We start from the raw sequence: 21,650 nt of genomic DNA, 5'->3' as shown, positions 1-21,650 counted from the left end.
GAGAGTAACATGTACTTCAGACATAGAAAATGGAGAAAAAATCAAACTGGCGGGACTCCCTGTCGAAAGAATTTGGGTATGAATGAAAGAAAAAACAAAACTGATACCATTTTGAAATGTATAGACCACATGTATCAATTTTGTTTCTGTTCTTTTATTCTTACTCATCTCCTTTCAAAAGGATTGCCACACTGCGGCTCTAAGATTTTTGTGCAAGTATATTTTTTCTTTATGTACAATGCAACATTCCATGCTTTTTACTGGGTTTTCCACTTCTGAATAAATTGTAGGCTTTTCACGCTATGTACCAGTCATGTATACCATCCCACCAAGTTGTGTCCTTGAATTAGGATCGCTAGTTCTCATTGTTTACTTTTTATACTTCGTGCAGTGGTGTAGAACATCTGAGGTTTTGAGTAATGTATAGTAGTGTCTCTGTTGTGGTGGCCTTTGAAACTCTGCGGGCCCCATCCTAGCCGCCTGTTTCCTATTTACAGTCCCTATCTGCTTACTCACTCAGCTCTTAACTTTATAAAACTGCCAATAAAACAATACAATAAAACCAGGGCTGGACAACTATGGCAACTTTACAACCCTGAAGACCTCAATTCCCAATTTTATTCTCCTGAATAAAACCAATAATCCCTGAACAACAAAAATAATAATAAATAATAATAAACTCTTTATTATCAAAGTATAACATGTATACAGTGAAATTGGCTGAGCCAATTGAAATAGTCAATCTAATGAACAATTGGTCTCTAAATTTCTCTGTGAGAAATATCTGAATGTTGAGAACAATCAACCAGTGGAATGTCTTGCTTTCAGAAGTTGTGGGTGCCCCATCACTTGAGGCTTTCAAGAAGAGAATGACAGCCATTTATTTGAAATGGTATAGATTCTCCTGCTTGTGCAGGGATTCTTCTCCTTTCTGACTCTGTTATTCTATATTCGATGAGAACTGATAGTTTACATGTGCCTGAATTAAATGGCATAGTTTTAAGCCAATAATTTAGGGAGAATCCACCAATGAATTGCTCTGACTAACCTGAAATCTCTGAGAGCCAAGCCAACACGAGTCTGCAAGAGCTGAGACCAAGTTAAGAATGGAGCCCCTGGCAAGAGGGGGCATGTCAAATTTGGCTACTTGGTCTCAAGAGCAGGCAGACAGAGAAAACCCATCGGTGGATTCTCCATCTCCTGTACTGGAGAAGATAGTTTACATGTGCCTGAATTAAATGGCATACCGTATATGCCAGCGTATTAGGCGACCCGGCGTATAAGACAACCCCCGTCTTTATAGCCGGGCCGCATTCCTAGAACGTCGTCTTATACGTCGGAAACTACCAGTATTTCCGGCGTATAAGACGACCCCCGTCTTTGGCGCCGATTTCAGCGCTCGCGGAAGTCGTCTTATACGCCGGCATTTACGGTAGTTTTCGTGTATTTTTTGAAACAAAGCACAGGAGCCTTCTGACTGTTTTCCACAACTGAAGCTCTATCACGGAAGAGACCTCCTTCCTGACCATTCCACTATGGGACACCCACAACCTGTGGGAACGCAAGGAAGGCCTCCCCAGCTGATTTTAGCCCATTGACTGGATGGTATATCAGAATAATCCTTGAGATTCTTAAGACTATAAGCCATTCTGGGCTTTTAAAACTGATCTCAACACACTCAATTACTTCTGGTAGTTCACACAAAACCATTGCCATGTTTCTAGAACAAACATTACACAATTTCATTTTTGCCCACTTAACAATTGGGCAAGTGCATTCTGCGCTGCTCATTTAAGGACAACTGGTTTACTTTTAATTTTAAATGACTATCATAATCATGGGATATTGCTTTTATATATAAATAATATTTTTTCTATATATAATATATGTAGTTGTTTTTCTGATTTAAAAGCTTAACTCTGTAACCTTCAAAGACAATTTTGATTATTGAGCAAATAAATACCACTATCACCATAACCAAAATTATTGAAATTACTGCTTAACAGAACCATTCTACACAAATTTACTCAGAAATTAATTCAGACACGTAAGCATAAATCCACTGACTTAAACTGTAATCCTCTACATACTTATTTAGAAATTAAATTGAATTAAAAAATACAGTGTTACATCACTGTAAAAGTACTAGTGTTTGATTTACACAAAATCAGTTTATACACAAGAATATCACAACATAGAAATATACATCAACACTATTTTCCATAATTTCTTCCAGACATATAAACTTTTTAACATGAAAAGGGTAATTATGTGGGAAATCATTTATTAAATTACTAATCAAAATGCCATTTTAATTCTTTCTAGTGACCCTAGTCTACAGTGAGAAATAAGCAGACAACACACCACTGGGAAAGACTACAACCCCACAGATGCGTCATAATAGATCTCAAAGTATAAAGCAAGTAACAAGGAACTGAAAGTGAGCAAATTTGAAACTCTACAGCAGGGGTGTCAAACTCAATTTCATTGAGGGCCGCATCAGCATTGCGCTTGCCTTCAAGGGGCCGGGGGTGTGTGGCCAGGGTGGGTGCGGCCTACTGGGTAGGCATGGAGTGGTTGTGGCCTACTGGGTGGGCGTGGCCAGCTCTACATTGCGTCAAGGGTGCTTGTGGGGGCCTGGGCAGGAGTGGGACAGATCTGAGGGTCTCTGGCAGAAGGGGGTGGGACCATGGCAAGCACCAAGGCATGGTCCATTTCTTCATTCCTCACAAAGGGTGACACCTCCCCAGCATGCACCCAGGGGGCGGGGCCATCACAGCAGGGGCTGGTTCAGCTAAGACTGAATGCATTTCGGCATAGATGGCCACCACAAAATTGTACATTGGCTCCCGGACGGCCTGGGCCACGGCCAAGACAGTGGGGGCCGTTCCCTCACTGTTTCCAGGATCGTTTCGCGGGCCACATGAAACCACTTCGTGGGACGCATCCAGTCCCCGGGCCTTGTGTTTGACATATCTCCTCTACAGAAAAAATTTAAGAGGAAAAATTTGAGAATTGCAGTGGGAGTGTGTAAAGTGAATGGCAGTCAATACAAAGATATTAACGGACAAAACACTCCATTACTACAGGAAAGTAATGGATCAAAAGCGCCATTACTACAGGAAAGTGAAGGACCACAGCTCAGTAATAAGGGGTACACTTTGTGTATAATATGTCAAATCCAAGTTGCTGTATCTCCAGTCAAAATAATCTCCTATCAGAAGACAAGTCTCAACAAATTGCCCTTCTATATTTCACTATAGTAAGTATATCGGTATCAACAGCTACCAAGTGTACCAGCAGTTACAGACAAATTTGGCCTCCTCTTGAGGGAGCCCTGCTCAGACATGCCGGTCAAACATTTACCCCTTTTTCAAGTATTAAAGTCCAAAATGCTCCTTACTATTAGTAGCTCAGATCTTTTTGGAAAGAGCAAGACAGATAGTCCTTGACTTGCAACCATTCATTTCTTGACAGTTTGAAGTTACAACAGCACTGAAAAAAAATGACTTAAGACCAACACTTATGATCAATGCAGCATCCCCATGGTCAAAATTCAGACGCTTGGCAACAGGAACGTACTTATGACGGTTGCAGTATCCTGGGGTTATCTGATCACCATTTGCGACCTTCTCAGCCAGCTTTTGATAAGCAACATCAATGGGGGAAACCAGATTCGCTTAACGACGTTTCACTTGACAACTGCAATGATTCATTTAACAACTGTGAGAAAAACAGTCGTAAAATGAGGCACAACTCATTTAATAATTGCCTTAACAACAGAAATTTTGGGTTCAACTATGATCATAAGTCAAGGACTACCTGTAGACCAAGGGGATTAAGAGCAGGTCACATATAATAAGCCACTTTGGTCTAGTGCAGGGGTAGGCAACCTCGGCTCTTTTATGACTCGTGGACTTCAACTCCCAGAATTCCTGAGTCAGCCATGCTGACTCAGGAATTTTGGGAGTTGAAGTCCACGAGTCATAAAAGAGCCGAGGTTGCCTATCCCTGGTCTAGTGGTTAAGGCACCAGACTAGAAAGCAGAGACTGTAAGTTCAAGTTCTGCCTTAGTCATGAAAGGTAGCTGGGTGGCTTTGGGCCAGTCACTCTTTCTCTCAGTCCAACCCACCTCACAGGTTTGTTGTTGTGGGGAAAATAGGAGCAGGAAGGCATGCTAGAGATGTTTGCTGCCTTCAGTTATTTGCAAAAAAAAAAAAAGGTGGGATACAAACAAACAAGTAAAATATACTGAGGAATGCTCAAGCGCTGGAGTCCAATAGCATGATCCTCACCAGCTCATCCAAAAGAAAAAGTAGTCAAGGGATGCTAAACTCATGCAAAACAGCCCTCTCAAATGATCTCTGACAAGAGGGAGAGACTGAGGCTCAGGGAACTTAAAATTCTGGCTTGGTTAAAAAGGTGGATGACCAATTATACAACTCTTCAACTAGGGCTAGTGAATGCTTAAGCCAATGATGGCGAACCTTTTAGAGACCGAGTGCCCAAACTAAAACCCAAAACCCACTTATTTATCACCGGGTGCCAGGTGGGCAGGGCCCATTGGGTGGGTGTGACCGTGGTCATGGCAGAGTGGTGGGTGTAGCCAAGGTGGGTGTGGCCACCTCGATGTTGCTCATGGGGAGGCCTGTGGGGGCTGGGCAGGGTTGGGAGAGATCCAGAGGGTCTCTGGCAGGTAGGGCAGTGGGCAGGAGGCTCATCCTGCGGGGTGAGGTGAGGCAGGGCGGAGGTGCCATTGTCACAGGGCAAGGCGAGGCAGGGGCCAGGGTGGCTGCTGTCTGACACTATCGGCCCCCACACACAGAGGCCAGCGAGCACATCGAGGCCGACAGTGTCCGTCAGCAGCCACAGCCTGCTGGCCCCTCAACTGGCACATTCTGGGGCTCCACAACCCACCGCCTCTGAGCTGGATGGCCATCCAACAGCTGAGGAGGCGATGCAGTGGGTCGTGCCCAGGAAAAGGAGAGCATGCGAGGCCAGGAGGGATGGGACGGGGGAAGAGGGAAACCAGCCATGCTGGGGTGCATCCAGCCAAGTGGGACCTCGGCGAATTAGCAGGCAGCTGGTTGAAGAGGGACAGTTGCTATCTCCAGGGCATGGTGCGCGTGCCCACAGAGAGGGCTCTGAGTGCCGCCTCTGGCACGCGTGCTATAGGTTCGCCACCACTGGCTTAAGCCCTTAGAAGTCACTATCAGCCAGAAATCGTATACTAGGTGCAATATACCAACAATCCATTCATTGGTTTTATATCTTATAGCAAATAATAAACTGGTTATCTATTGCTGCAGCTTTTGATGAGATTTTGTTTTCTCTCTAAACAATGATATTGCCCACATTACCTTAAATTATATGTATTACATATTAAGAGTATGTCCCTCGTTTCTGCTCCTTCCTGGGAGGGATTTTGGTCCATCATTTGCAGGCAGTGAGATGTCAAGCCTACAGAGTCTCCAATATTTTTTTTTTGCTTTTTTTTTCCTGTATGCTTTTTTTTCCTGTCTATTTTTTCTGCACTTTTTTCTTTTTTGCTTCTATTAGTTTTTATCTTTTTAATTGTAATCTTTAATATTACTATACAAATAATTGATTGCCACAAAGAAGATTTTAAAATGAATAAAGTCAGAACATTTAAATACTCAATAGCTAAGGTCTTCACAGCTCTACTAATCAAAATCAGATAGCCCAAAATAACCTCACAGCTATGCAACTTGACAGTGACAAGTGAAAGTGAGAGAGCCAATGAGAACTCAAACTATAAAAGGCATATGATTCATGGATAGTAGAAGCAAGCAAAAGTAGACGCAGGTATCACTTATGGTCAAACTAATGATTTCAAAACATATTAAAGGCAGCAAATTTTGTCACTTCTATTAAAAAAAAATATCAGTGATATTCCAAATTTAATTAGTCTAATTTATACAAAGCAAATTATTTTAAATAACTGTTAAAAATTAAAAATATTCCCACTAGACAAAATGGATACAGATCTTTTTTTAGTCAGGCCTATTTTGTTCTCTAATTCTGACCTAAGCAAAGGTTAAAACCTCAGAGGTACCTGCTGAACATAAAAAAAAAAAAATGCAAATACAGGTGGTCCTTGACTTAGGACAACAACTGAGTCCAAAATTTATGTTGCGGAGCCAGAAATTTGTTAAGTGAGTTTTGCCCCATTTTACGACTTTTCTTGTCACATTTGTTAAGTGAATCATTGTAGTTGTTAAATTAATAACACAGTTGTTAAGTGAATTTGGCTTCCACATTGACTTTGCTTGTCAGAAGGTCACAAAAGAGGATCACGTGACCCCAGCATAAATGTGAGTCAGTTGCCAAGCGTCTGGATTTTGATCACATGACCATGGAGATGCTGCAATGGTCGCAAGTGTAAAAACTGGTCATAAATCACTTTTTTCAGGGTCACTGTAACTTTGGTCCCTAAATGAACTGTTGTCAGTTGAGGACTACCTGTAGTGGATATTTCTTAGTTTTCTGCATATCTATTGGTATTTGTAGCATAAACTACTTTGGATGCACTATTTATAAAAAAGATTAACAGATCCAAAACTTCTTAGAAAGTCATTCCGTCACATGGGTGGGCAATGTAGAACAATGGATTTATCTCAATGAATTCATTCGTGAAATTTTAGCCTTCACATTAGAAAAACTATATGAAACACTGACAGCAAAGGTTTCTTTAAAAGAACAAAATATTACACGTTTGTCAGCTAGACTTTTCTAATATAATTCTAATATAGTATACAATAAGGCAGGATAGCTGCATCATAATTACATTTGGTAGGTAAATAAAAGTGATTCCCAAGCTGTCACATTATGTGATTATATATAGATCACCACTTCTACAAATGACTCAAGGCAGTTTACAATCAGAATATAATACCTGATCAAACAGCAATTATCAATCTAACATAACTAAACTAAGGCACTTCTAGCACTATTAGTGTGTACCCAATCTGCAGAATAAAGTGTTCAAAGTCTTTTTGAAAACCAAGAAACTAGGGAAATTCCTCATGTCAGGACACAAAATGTTCCTAAAGGCAGGGGCAACCAGAGACAACAAACTGTTGACTGCCCCCCCACACACACCTGCTGCCTTCCTGTTGAATGGGATTGCAAATCAAATTTGAACAGGAAAATCCTGGGGTATATTATATAATTATAGGATACAGGTAACTTTATTTTAGTGCATGAAGCAGACTTCATGAGAAATCCATGGTTTTTTTTTAATGGGTACAGAACAGTATGGATTGCCACCATCTTCATCTAATATGCTTTTCTTATTTTTTTGCCTAGTCTATACATCAAAGGATTACCATCTAGGTGCTAAAGTTTTCAGCAAGTATTATAGTTCTTCTAAAGGAGTATTAGTGTGACTCTAAAACTAATCTCACTACTGAAGATTGTCTGCTTCTGTTGCTGATCAGCTTCAATTACTATTTGCTCAATGAATTTCAGACAATCCTTCAATTTTACCCGGAAAGGGAAAAAACCCTATTACTTTCAAGTAAGTACAAATTCCCTTCACTGAGAACTGTATTCAAGTCCTATCCAACTAAAAAAATAGAATCCCAAATATTATTATTATTGGGCTGAGGAAGCTATTATTGCCAGAATTTCTACCACAGCCCTAATAAGCCTGATATGAAAAGTTGCAAAATCCTAAAAAGGTGTAGGATCAGATGACAAAGGCCCCTTCCTCATTTAAGAAATTAACCCACTTACTGAAATAATATTCAAAGCCCCTCTTCAATGCCTCAGAAACCTCTGAGATGCAGAGAAAAGTCTTTCCAAATGGCTAATGTAAGTTGTGATATTTTCTTCCAGTAAAAGTTTTTTGCAGATTGTTAAAACTGATGAAAACGTGTCTGCTGGATAATTTTACTAGATGCTTAATCTTTCACTGTTTCAGAGGGGTATTTTTAACTGTCAATTTGAGAATCCCCTTGAAGAGAAAGTCCAAAACTTAATGTTGATTTCAGAACACAAAATATAAAAAGTAACTCTTTTTGGTGCTTCCCTTCCCACCACAAACTTCAGCTGTTTTGATATAGATCATCTTCACTGCCTTCTAGTTAAACAAATTGTGGCAAACAATGAAGCAGCAATTAGAGCATAACAATTTTTATATTTTTTTTACTAATTTCAGCCAGGTTAACCATAATAGTTATATTTCAGCAGAGCTAAGCATTATTAAATATTCTGATTTTCATAACTCTCAATGAATGACATTGCTATGATCAGTGAATAATCACACTGACTTGATCATATGCTAAATAGGAAATGCGTAGTATAATACCTTTGTGGAGTGGGGAGAAAATCTGCATCAACAATATTTCTCAGAGGCAGGAAACTTAGCTTGATTAATATACAAGTAAGGATATAGAGACCTTCTCTAAAACCCTGGTTAGCCTGATTTTTTTTTAAACTAGTTTCCAAATCTAGCCATCTGAAAGCTATCACCTGTATCGGGAGTAAGGAAACTTAAGATTTTTCATGTGTTCCTTGCAATGACCAGTAATTCCAACAAGCATGGCTAAAATGGTGATGGATGCTTCAGAGGGCCTCAGATGCTTTCACATTCTTCTTTTCTGCAAATGTTTCTGGCACATTATTTTCTTCAAAAGACAGGCTCTCAACATGTCTTTCACTATCACAGCGAGGAAAGCTACTTTTTGTAAAAAAGAGAAAACCAAATATAGCCTTCTGTAGGAATAGTATCTCTTAGAATATGTAAAATGACATATGTCTAACTAATAATAGCTATTAGCAAGTAAATATGTGCTAATCCTACAAATGCAAAGGTAATATGGAACACTAAAGAAATAATCAGATTCAATGGCAGTTACTATTTTATTCGTTATAAAGTACTTCCAAGAAGGAAAAATGGGATACTCAATGGCCTAAAATCAATCAAAGATTTGACACTAAGCAGACCAGACCTTATTGAAAAAGTATCTCCTCTCAGAGGTCAATTTATCCAGCATGAAGAAGAGGATTTTTCTCTGCCCTTATTTCTCAGGTTACAGAGAACAATTCTTTCACAAATTTATATTTGGTCATAATTTAGCTTTTATAGCTGTGGATTCATAACTTTAGTCAAGTTTTGACTATTTGTTTTTCTGGTTGTTTTAATTTATATTTTGTGTTTGGCTATCCACTTAACTATCTGAATGAAGAGGCACGATATCAATAAACAGTTAACACATGTTTGGTGTTGCTGTCTGCTCAGTATTCAAATACAATCTAAATGAAATATAGTACAGAATTATTTTGAGAAAATAAACCTGCCAATGATTGTTTTAATATGACTTCATAACATAATTTTAAATCCCATTACCAACTGACTATTATTTATTTCTATACCACTCCTATTTCCACAAGTGCCCAAAACAACTTAAAAAGGAATATAGTATGTTAAATAACAAACAATTCTTTATAACAACTTTCACAAGTCATATAAACAGGAAATCTAAAAACTGCTTGGTCTAGGAATCACTATTTTACAAATATCTGGATAAACAAGCACATCTTCAGCTGACGTCTAAAAGATAGCTACCTTTCCTTCATAGAATTTTGTAACTGAGTTACTGTTATAGAAAATGTCCTAATGTCATCCCTTGAACTCTGAACCAAACCAGCCTCTTGGGTTTTCCCAGCTACCTTGAGTGCATAGATTAGATGGTACTAGAGAAGATATTAAATTCCTAGTACCTAGTTAAAGTTTTATAGACCAACACCAACACCTAATACTGGGTCCAATAATTGAAGGAAACCCAGTGCAGCACTTTCAGCATGTTATATAGTGCAATTTAGCACATGATTTAATAAGCAGGTAGTTATGATCTACAGCAATAGCAACTTGTGGACAATCTTCAAGGGTATCTTACTGTGAAGATGGCATTTGTATAAGCCAGGGATGTCAAACTGCCGGCTGCATCATGCCGAAACCGCGCCCATCCCATTGCTGGCAATGGAGAAAAAGTTGCGATACGGTGCAACACATCACATGACATTGCGAGTTTGTCACTCCTGGTATAACCATTTGTGTGGTTATCAGAGCATGGAACTCTGATAATCCCAGTTCAAGAGAACTGAGCTGGTAAATGAGCTGACGTTGAGATGGCCTGTGCTTCCAGTAACAAAATGGAAACAAAAACCCTCTAGCAACATACCTACTGAGGTGGAATGGATACCATCACAACATCTTCCATTCTAATAACATCACTTCCACCTCCCTTCTTTTATATGCACAAAAGCAACAAAGAAACAAACTTCTGTTAAAACATCAATACTAGCTGATTGCAGCTACTTTTAGCATGAGGTAACTTATACAAATTCAGGCATTGTCTCATTCTTTTGATATAAAATAGTTGAAGATACAATTTGAGTTCAGCACAGAATATATCCCAACTTTTTACACACATACATACAAATGCACACACACACACACACACACACACACACATAAAGTATATCCCTCATTATGGCTTCAACTAATGACTCCAGTTTATCTTATTTTTTTTAATGAAACAACCCTTCCAGTTCAGAAACTTTATGAGGCATTTGGCTCAATGCTAACATAACATTTTTTAAAATTAGGATCTCCTTTTAGAACCTAGAAACTACACAAAAATGTTATGTTGAGAAATAAAAGACACAAACCTTCTTAGTACAACAAATGAAGAACACAGCTCACATACTATGTAAGAATTCAGAAGTGTGACATGTAGTTGTTAGAGCGATTAAATATTTTATAGAGATTCCTCCTATTAGCCTTACCAAACTATTAAGGACAGAGCTTGGAACATCTTCTTTTAAGAATCTTTCAAATTTCCACAAGATTTACTATACTTACCACTACTCATTCAACTTGAAATAAAAAAACAAAAGAATATGGAATCTGATATCAGGATAGAACAAGCAATATAGTATATGCATGTTATTGCATGCAATTAATTTACACAATGCACTGATAAACTAACATCCACACCGCTGACCGCTAGCAGCACTTGTCTAAAGGAAGGCAGAGGCCTCACACCATAAAAAGGTTTAGGATTTTCAAGAATCCAAGGCTTGGCTCAGGAAGACAGACTGACAGCAACAGCTGAGAGTATCCTGTATTGATCCTGCAACATCCTGGCATTCCAGAGAGGGTAGCAGGGGAAAAGGCTTTCTGATGACATAAATAAAACTCCCGACACCCCCCTCCCCCCCCAAGACTACAGGAGCCACACATTCTGCCACAAAGTTGTGACCTGCAAAGTTTCCTGAATTTGGGAGGAAACGGAACTTCACACAATGTCCTAGGGCTAATATTCAGGCTAGTGGGTCCTTTTCATGGGGGTGAATCAAAGATGAGTAAAGGGCCAGAAAAGATGGCATGATTAAGAACAGTTAAAACCCTAACCTCATACACTCGTCCTGAGCTCTTGAAAAAACCATGCCCGTCCCCCGTGTCTCTGCACTAGCAACACACAAAGGAGACCGAAGCTCCTGGGCTTATGGCTATGGATGGGCTTAAATGGTTAGGGGCATGGCTGGAGGGGCTCAAGGTATCCCGAGAGAACCACCCTCCAAGGGCTGGGAGAAGAGATGAAAAGCCGCCCCCAGCCTCACAGCATCCTTTCCCCGGCTCCCACTGCTGAGGATGAAACCTCACGGCAGCACCACAAACGCTCTCGCCGCCTCCCTGCCCGCCAGTCTGTCCTCAGCCCCCCCCCCCCCCACGACCCCGACAGTCCCCTCACGGCCTTCCCCTTGCTCCCCTCTCGGGCCTGGGGCGGAAAGCCCCTAGAGTGGTCGCCCGAGAGGCGATGGCGGCCGAGGCCTCCCCCCCCCCCACCAGGCCCGCCAACACAGCTCCCGGCCTTTCCCGCTGTCGCTCCCCCTTCAGCCGGTCGCCCGAGGGGAGGAGCGGGGTGCGGCGTACCTTATAGAAGGCCCCGTTGGAGCCGCGCACTTCCACCGTCAGCTCCTCCATGTTGGGGCCGCAAAGGACGCCGGGACGGGCTTCTAGAAACTATCGCCACCTGAATGGGTTAGAGGAGGAAGGAAGAAGAAGGAGGGGACGCCCTCTCCCCCCCCTCCCCCCGGGCTCTCCCCTCCGCACACCCGGCGCAGGCCCAGGGGCGTGGGAGGCGGAGCGGCAGGGCAACGCGACAGGCGGGGGCGGCGCCGCCCTCAGTCGCCGCGGGCGACTCACAGCGGCGGAGGGATTTCCTCGGCGGTTCTGCGTCCGTCCTCGGGCGCCTCGCGCAAGCCCCGAAGGCGAGTTCTGTCTTCCCCCCAGGGGGCGGGGCTTGCGCGTCTTCTTCCCATGGCTAGTGTTTTCCCCTGCCTCTCGCCGCCACGGTGTGGTGGGGACTTCAACTCCCAGCATTCCTAGCGGCTCGTAGCCGTTATATACTGGAGTAGGAGGCGTGGGAGTTGTAGTGCAATACCTGTGGTGGGGGGGGGGGAACCTCCACTACCTTTGCCTCTAGGACTGGTCATCCTTTGGTGGGGTCCGAATTGGAGAAGAGCTGGGATGGCTCCGTGGTATCTCAACCTTGGCTGGTTTAAGAAGCATGGATTTCAAGTCTCAGTGTTTCCCAGCCAGCATTCTGCCTGGGGAATTCTGGGACTTAGAAGTCCACTTTTTAAAACAGCCATGATTAAGAAACACTGCTTTATTGTTACAAGCCATATGGGGAGCAGCAAGGGTGAAGGGTGAGTGAGTGGCTCCTGGGAGCGGTTAATCATATACAAATCTATGCCATGAGGACAAACAGCACTGAAAAAGTGACTTACGACCATTTTTCACACTTACAACTGTTGCATGGTCACATGACCAAAATTTGGATGCTTGGCAAGTGGTTCATATTTATGATGGTTACCGTGTCAGAGTCATGTGATCACCTTTCTAACCTGACAAGCAAATTCAATAGGGAAGCCAGATTCACTTAACAACCTTGCTACTAACTTAGCTCAGCTGCAGTGATTCACTTAACAACCGTGGCAAGAAAAGGTCATAAAATGGGACAAAACTCACTTAACAAATGTCTCGTTTAGCAACAGAAATTTTGGCTCAACTGTCGTAAATTGAGCTGTATTGTGTATTTGGCCAGAGAAAGGGGCATAAAGTAGAGCTAGAAAAAGCCCCGAGGAGAAGGTCTAGCTAAAATGATCCAAGATTGAAGCAGCATCTGTATGAAGATTGTGGCCCTTGGAGTTTTTTTAAAAGAAAGGAGGTGTCTGAGATCTGAAAAAGTGCATGGACAAGGTGAACCTGTTTTCCCCAAATCAGGGTCATCCAGTCGTGGGATTCAAATATGTGAACAACTGGTTCTCTGTGTGGATGCTTCTTCCGGAAGTCCATTCTGGGCCTGGGCAACAAAAATGAGCTACTGGTTCTGCCAAAGTGGTGCGAACCGGTTGAATTCCACCACTGGGGTCATCTAATAAAACTGAACCCTAGAAGAATAGGACATACGAAAAATATTTTTTTAAATGCAAGACATAATCAAATTCTGGAATTTGTTAGCACAAGATGTGGAGGATACCATCTTAGTTGGCTTTAGAGAAAGGTTGGACTCATTCCTGGAAGTTCTGGGGATCCATGGGTCTTAATTTGACAGCAATGGGTCTGCCTCTGCTGGGAAACTATTGGGCTTCTTAGGTTTGTTGGTCTGTGAGAGTTGTCCCAAAGGCACTTTTTCCAAAAGGCACCTGGACTTGGTTTTTTTTTTTTAAAACATTTCGCTTCTCATCCAAGAAACTTATTTAATTCTTGATGAAGAAACTGAAGAAACTTCTTGGAGGAGAAGCAAAACATTTTAAAAGAAAAAAGCCAGGAAAGTCAAGTTGCCTTTTTGGAAAAAGCACCTTTGGGACAACCATGACCTGGAAGCTTGAGAATCTCCATAGATGTCTGTGAAAGTTGGTTGATCACTGGGTTGGAAGAATAGGGTGCTGGTCGGAATGGGCCAAGGCTCTGATCCAGCCAAGCATTGCTTATGTTCTTACGAAGGATGGAAAGGCTGATGCCTCTGGGGTTCCTTCTGAGGAGAGTGGGAAGCCATGGATCCTTTCGCTACCAGCAGATGCCTCAAAATGACATTCTATGGATTTACCTAATCACTTATGGCAGTGGTTCTCAACCTTTTTAATGCCGCGACCCCCAACCGGTCGTAAGTCAAGGACTACTCAACTGGTCGTAAGTCGAGGACTACTTAACTGGTGCAGCACCGTTTGCAGAATGGGACTTTTGGCGGGCTCAGCAGGGCAGAGACAGCCTGGACAATTCCTATTGGCTTTTGAAAGCCAATAGAATTAGACTCTGTTCAAGAGAGTCTATTCTATTGGCTTTCGAAAGCCAATAGAATAAAAGGGAGTAGCACAGCTAAAGAAAAGGGGGGGAAAATGGCGGACTGCATTGTTTGGCGACCCCCGTGAAATGGTCGTTTGACCCCAAATGGGGTCCCGACCCACAGGTTGAGAACCACTGACTTATGGGAAATTGTGACCTTGTAACAGTGGTATACATATACAAATGTTTCTCATCTTTGGCCACTTTCAGATGACTGGATGTCAATTCTCAGAATTCTCCGGCCAGCTAGACTAGGTACACATATCTAAAAGTTGCCTAACTGGAGAAACAGTGCCTTATATAGGTAGTCCTCGCCTTACAACTGGTCAACCAAACAATCAAATGTTTGAAATTACAACAGATCCCAAATATGAGACTTATGACCCAGATTCAAAGTTCTGATCTTCGATACACACAAACCTCGCAGTTCCACTGATGGCCATTTGCAATACCCCACCATCACATAACCACAATTTACAACGCTTTTGCCAAAAATGGCATTTGCTTCCTATTTGTAAAAGGGGAGGAGAATTTATTGCTTTTTTTCTTTTCTTTCAGCACCCAGCCAGGGTAGATCCTACCTGTTAAATGTTAAACTTAAATTGACCACTTTTTCCTCCTTTTTTGTACACCATTTTTTTCTTTTGTTGTTGTTGTTAGGGTTGAACACATGTTTTTGTTTTGTTTCATTTTGTTTGTTTTACTGGTCTGTATTTTATTCTCTATGATAAAACAATAAGTTATTTAAAAAGTTGTAAAATCAGGCACAATCACATGGTCATGAGTTATGACCAAAATTATGGGCAGAATTACAATTATAAGAGCCGTGGTGGTGCAGTAGTTAGAATGCAGTACTACAGGCTACTTCTGCTGACTGCCAGCAGTTCAGCAGTTCGAATCTCAACGGCTCAAGGTTGACTCAGCCTTTTATCCTTCCGAGGTTGGTAAAATGAGGACCCAGATTGTTGGGGGAAAATATGATGACTCTGTAAACCACTTAGAGAGGGCTGTAAGGCACTGTGGAGCAGTATATAAGTCTAAGTGCTATTGCTAGCATTATTGCTCCTCTTCCTTCATTCTTTCTAACTAATCACTCACTAATAAGATGGATGATGATTTTAAACAGATGCAACTCTGATTTTTACAACTCAGCAGCCCTCTGCTTCACAGAAACCTGGCTTAATGACTTGATTGTTGAGAGAGGCTTGCATATCCCAGGGTTTCAGATACAGACAGAACTGCAGAAACATCTGGTAAAAAGAAGGGAGAGGGTCTCTGCTTTTACATCAACAACTGATGGTGCAGTAATGTAACTACACTAAAGAAATTCTGTGATGTGGACTTATAAGGTGACCAACTTTTTTACAATGAAAAGGAAGACACAAATAAACTGAAGAAAAAAATATCGTAAATAAAAGAAACATTTTATTCATTGCACCAATAATACAGAATACATTATAATATGATAAATGAATAATAAAAAACATTTGTAACAATAACATTTAATATTGTAATTATGTTTACATGCTGCGCCCCTGCCCGCAGCCACCCCGCCAGCACTGCTGCCCCATGTAGAGCGGGCCCCGCCGCTCCCAAAGCACCAGCTGCGCCGGCTGTGGCCCTGGGGGGGGGGCAGCCCGCCGTCGACACACCCCACCTGCAGCCGCCCCGCCAGCACCACTGCCCACCCTGTGCAGCCCCATGTAGAGCAGGCCCCACGGCTCCCACAGCACGGGGGGCAGCCAGCCACCGCCGCTCCTCACACCCCTGCCCTCAACAGCCCCGCTGCCCCTGCCTCTTGCACCCGCAGCCATTATTGCCCTAGCAGGGCCAAAGATCAAGAGAAAGTTACCGTGGCATCGCCGCTCCAGTCTCCTTCAGGTATCTTCGGGACTAACTAGGAGATGGTGTAGTTGGGTAGCAGGGAGGGGTGCAAAGTTCCTGCCAATTCGCCTTCGCTGCAGACAACTTACATGTGCAAAGTTTGCCGGCCGGGTGTTTTGGCGCACTCAGCAGCAATTCCTATTGGCTTTTGAAAGCCAATAGGGGGAGTAGCACAGCTCATGCAAAAGTTGAAAAAAAAAACCATCAAAAAGGTGCCAGAATGCCATTCTGAGCATTCTATGAGAAAAAAAAAGCCGTGCAGATTAGTCTTCAAATATCAAAAAGGAGGACATGTAGGAGGACAGAACTCACAAAAGGAGGATTGTCCTCCCTAAAGGAGGATGGTTGGTCACCTTAGGACTTAGAGACATTAATTATCAATTGCAAACCATTTTGTTCTCCAGGAGAGTTTTCCTCATTCCTACTAATTGCTGTGTACACTTCGCCAAAAGCTTGTGTAAACAATGCATTACGAACTCTAGTTGACCAGATTATGTGGGCTGAAGAAAAATATCCTGATTCCCTCCTCATTGTGCTAGGTGATTTTAACAATGTTAACTTAAGCCAAGAGCTACTAAATACTTTCAGCACGTCAACTGTCTCACTAGTGCAGGGGTAGGCAGCCTTGGCTCTTTTATGACTGGTGGACTTCAACTCCCAGAATTCCTGAGCCAGCATGGCTCAGCTTGGAAACCTCTCCCTTTCCCCTCAGCATGGCATGGCTCAGGACTTCTGGGAGTTGAAGTTCACGAGTCATAAAAGTCCAAGGTTGTCTACCCCTGCACTAGAGGCAAGAATATATTAGACCACTGCTACACAACACTAAAAGATGCTTATCGTTCTTTACCATGAGCAACTGTGGGACACTCTGATCATTGTATGATTCACCTTGTACCTGTTTACAGACAAAGGCTTAAAACCATAAAACCAACAATTAAATTAGTAAAGCCTTGGACCGAGGAGGCAAGGCTAAAACTACAGGCTTGCTTTGACTGCACTGATTGGAAATTTTTCAAAGACTTGGATGAACTCACAGATATTGTAACATCATATGTTAGTTTTTGTGAAGATCTATGTGTGCCAACCAGGAACTTGCGAACATACAGTAACAATAAGCCTTGGTTCACAGCTAAATTCAAGCAACTATGTCATGCCAAAGAGGAAGCCTACAGGAAAAAAGATAGAATGCTATACAATCAGGCCAGAAATATATTAACAAGGGAGATCAGAGCAGCAAAAAGAAGCTACTCTGAAAAGCTAATGAATCAGTTCTAAACAAATGATCCAGCAAATATGTGGAAAACTCTTAAAAATATCACTGGCTACAGCAAACCTCCTCTCCATGCTGAAGGAAATCGACAACTGGTAGACAACCCGAATGTAGGTGTGAGAGGAAACCACTGTCACCTATCTCTACCATCCCAATCTCAGATACACCAACAACAGTCATACCTCCTACAACTGACCCAATCCCCTTGGGCCCCCCACCTCTGGTGATCACAGAAAATGATGCGCAAGGTCTATTTCACAGACAAAAGCCTGGAAAAGCACCAGGCCCAGACAAGATAACTCCTGCTTGCTTGAAAGCTTGTGTGATCAATTGGCCCCCATCTTCACCTGAATCTTTAATAAATCACTAGAGATGTGCTGTTTCTTCTTGCTTCAAATGCTCTAGTATCATCTTAGTGCCAAAGAAACCCTCCATCAAAGAACTGAATGACTACAGACCGATTGCTTTGACATCCATAGTTATGAAAACCTTTGAAAGGTTAGTGCTAGCCCACCTGAAAACCATCACAGATCCGCTGTTAGACCCCTTGCAATTTGCCTACTGAGCAAATAGATCAGCAGATGATGCTGTTAATATGGCACTGCACTGCATCCTACAACATCTTGAATCTACAAGGACCTATGCAAGGGTCTTTTTTGTAGATTTCATTTTAGCATTTAATACCATCATTCCAGATATTCTTCTCACTATACTAAATCAGCTAGCCATGCCTGACCACACCTGTAAGTGGATTATAAGCTTTCTAACAAACAGGAAGCAGCAAGTGAAGCTAGGCAAAATCACATCAGATACCTCTACAATTAGCAGAGGGGTTCCTCAGGGCTCTGTGCTCTCTCCACTTCTCTTCTCTCTCTATACCAATGACTGCATCTCAAAAGATCCCTCTGTTAAAGTACTGAAGTTTGCAGATGATACAGCAGTGATTGGCCTCATTCAAGACAACAACAAATCAGCATACAGATGGGAAGTTGAACAACTAGCCTTGTGTGTACAGCTGGAACAATCTTGAACTGAACACACTCAAAACTGTAGAAATGTCAGTAGACTTTAGGAGAAACCCCACTATTCTACAACCTCTTACAATACTAGACAACACAGTATCAACAGTAGAGACCTTCAAGTTTCTCGGTTCTATAATATCTCAAGACTTAAAATGGACACTTAGCATCAAAAATGTAATCAAAAAAGCACAACAAAGAATGTTCTTCCTGCGCCAACTCAGAAAACTCAGACTGCTCAAGGAGCTGCTGATACAATTCTACAAAGGAATTATTGAGTCTGTCATTTGCATCTCTATAACTGTCTGGTTTGGCACAGCAACCAAACAGGACAGGCACAGACTTCAATGGAGAGTTAGAACTGCAGAAAAAAACAATTGCTACCAGCCTGCCTTCCATTGAGGACCTGTATACTGCACGAGCAAGACAGAGGGCTATGAAAATATCTACAGACTTCTCATATCCTGGATATAAACTATTTCAACTTGTTCCCTCAAGACGATGCTATAGGGCATTGCACATCAGAACGACGAGACGTAAGGACAGTTTTTTCCCCCATGCAGTCACTCTGCTTAACAACTAATTCCTACAACACTGTCAAAATACTTAGTAAAGCTGTATTACTATGATACTCCTCATCTTTCCTATTACTTATCCTTATCTTCTTATGACTATAACCTTGCTGCTTGTATCTTACAATTTATATTATAAGTATGATTTATGTTGTTTGCTTAGCTAGTATTCTATGACTATCACTAAGAGTTGCATCTAAATTCCTTCTGTGTCCAACCACACTTGGCCAATAAAGAATTCTATTCTATTCTATTCTATTCTATTCTATTCTATTCTATTCTATTCTGTTCTATTCTATTCTATTCTATTCCTATAAGTTGAACACTACCTGTAGTGTACCATTCATTTAGTGACCATGATGGAATATTCATGAGCAGGAAGAGTCATGTGGTAACTCAGTCAGCCAATGTGAAGAAAGTGCTACTGAGTCTGTGCAAAAAGTTAGAAGCTGAATTTTCAGTCTCAGGTTTGTCTCTGTATCTCTCTGTAAGAAGTCTTCATTTGTACTATGTTGCTGTAAAGAAGAATGTATGGTATTGTAAATATTTTGATATGAATATAAAGAAGTTATTTTGAATCAGCTAAATCAGTGGTTCTCAACCTGTGGGTCAGGACCCCATTTGGGGTCGAATGACCATTTCACGGGGGTCGCCAAACAAGGCTGTCCGCCATTTTTCCCCCTTTTCTTTGGCCACGCCTCTGGCACCCGGTGATATATAAGTGGTTGGGGGTCACCACAACATGGAGAACTGTATTATGGGGTCACGGCATTAGAAAGGTTGAGAACCACTGAGCTAAATACAGTCAACTGTGAGAGCTTCTGATTTATTTTTTCACCAATAGAGAAATTAAAATTCTCTAACAGGTTATGGGCCCAGAGCTTACTAAGGACTGCATTGTAATTTAAAGCTGGAAGAAATTGCCTGTGTTTAGAAAGTATAAGAACAAGGCAGAATTAGCAGAATGGCTGCAATGGAATTTGAGGAAAACTCTGTGCCTCATTTAGGTCAGAAGAATTACATTGTGTGGGCTGCTAAAATGGAATGTTTGCTCAAAGCAAAAGAGCTGTGGTATATTGTAGAAAATCCACCACAAGTGTTTGCAGGTGCTGATCAGAAAAGTCATGTTCAAGCAATGGCTTATCTCATCTTGAATTTAGATGATGAACAATTTCTAAATGTTGCAAATTTAAAGATTGCAAAAGAGATTTGGTTGAGGTTGAGAGCTGTGCATGTGAATGTTTCTGCATGCAATATAGTGCAATTGTCAAGAAAACTTTACAGGGCCTGTTTGCAACCAGGTGAATCTGTGGAACAGCATTTAAATAAAATGCAAAGTTTATTTTTGGACTTAGAACAATGTGGGATTAAATTCTCTGAGTCCCAGAAGGCTTTATTGGTGTTGAACAATTTAGATAAAACCTGGGACACAGCTTCTGTGATATTTGAGTGTAAAGAAGAGGAAGACTTAAATTTTGAGGCTTTAAAGGCATGTTTGCTAAATGAAGAAGAAAAGCAACATTTTAGAAGCAGCCAGGAGGAGGTGAAATTCCTGAGGAGGGGGTCCAGACTGCAAGTCTCCGAAGAAGAAACATTTTGCAAGCAGAGAGCTCAGCTAGAAAAGAATTTCTACATTTGTGGAGCAAAGACACATCTGAAAAGGAACTGTTTGCAGAGGAACAATTTGCAGCAAAGGACATTTGTGCAAGGAAAAAGGACTGATTTGCAAAAGGAACATTTTGGTGTTGCAAAAGTTTGCTATAGCAACAACAGAGACAAGTGGCTAATAGATAGTGGGGCAAGTCAAATAATTGTTAATGACTCTGAATTATTTTGCAGGTTTGTTCCAGTAGCACAAGAAACTGTGGCTTTGGCAAATGGCCAGAAAGCAAAAGTCATCGGAAGAGGTGATGTAAAAATTCCATATTTGGAATCAAAGTTTACCAATGTGCTTTGTGTATCTGAGATGGAACATAATTTGTTAAGTGTGTCTAATTTAGACAAACAAGGTTTTGAGGTCATTTTTGTTAATGGGAAGTGTCTCATCAAAAGGAATGGGAATATTTGTGCAGACGGCATAAAGGAAGATAATCTATATGTATTGCAGGGACAAAAGTTTCAAAGTTCCCATATATTTAAGAATGTTGCAGAGCATGATTTGTGTATTCATCTTCTACATAGATGACTTGGCCATGCAAGCTTTAAGGTTTTGCAGCAAATGCAAGAGTTTGCAGAAGGGCTAAATTTGAAGGGATGCAAAACATATTTGGACTGTGCAGTATGCAAAGCATTGAAGTCAAAGGCATTCCCAGTTAGTAAATATAGTACAAGACAAACAAAAAGAGCTCTAGAGCTGGTTCATGCAGATCTAGTGGGACCTATGCAAGCCAGTTTGGGAGGAGCAAAATATGCACTGGTAATTGTTGATGATTATAGCAGGTATTTGTTTTGCTACTTGCTTAGAGCAAAGACAGAGGTGCTACAACAATTCAAACAGTGGGTAAGTTTTGTAGAGAGAAGGT

General features: G+C 41.6%; 1 protein-coding gene across 2 annotated transcripts in view; it reads right to left on the bottom strand.

Moving 5' to 3' along the window:
* FXR1 (FMR1 autosomal homolog 1) overlaps window positions 1-12,271 on the bottom strand; it is a 47,634-nt gene extending 35,363 nt beyond the window's left edge. Inside the window, exon 1 of one of the 2 annotated variants that reach the window (XM_039355464.1) lies at window positions 11,966-12,271. In XM_039355464.1, the coding sequence (XP_039211398.1) occupies window positions 11,966-12,016 (51 nt within the window). In that variant the 5' untranslated portion in view covers window positions 12,017-12,271. The remainder of the gene's footprint in view (window positions 1-11,965) is intronic. The other variant, XM_039355465.1, reaches the window with a different exon arrangement.
* Window positions 12,272-21,650: the final 9,379 nt, after the last annotated feature.

Source organism: Crotalus tigris, unplaced genomic scaffold (assembly GCF_016545835.1).
Source record: "Crotalus tigris isolate CLP2741 ecotype Arizona unplaced genomic scaffold, ASM1654583v1 scf7180000018690.2240587, whole genome shotgun sequence".
In the NCBI taxonomy this organism is placed as follows: Eukaryota; Metazoa; Chordata; class Lepidosauria; order Squamata; family Viperidae; genus Crotalus; species Crotalus tigris.
The sequence above is the reverse complement of the archived record's forward strand: the minus strand, read 5'-3'. Positions and strand labels throughout refer to the sequence as shown.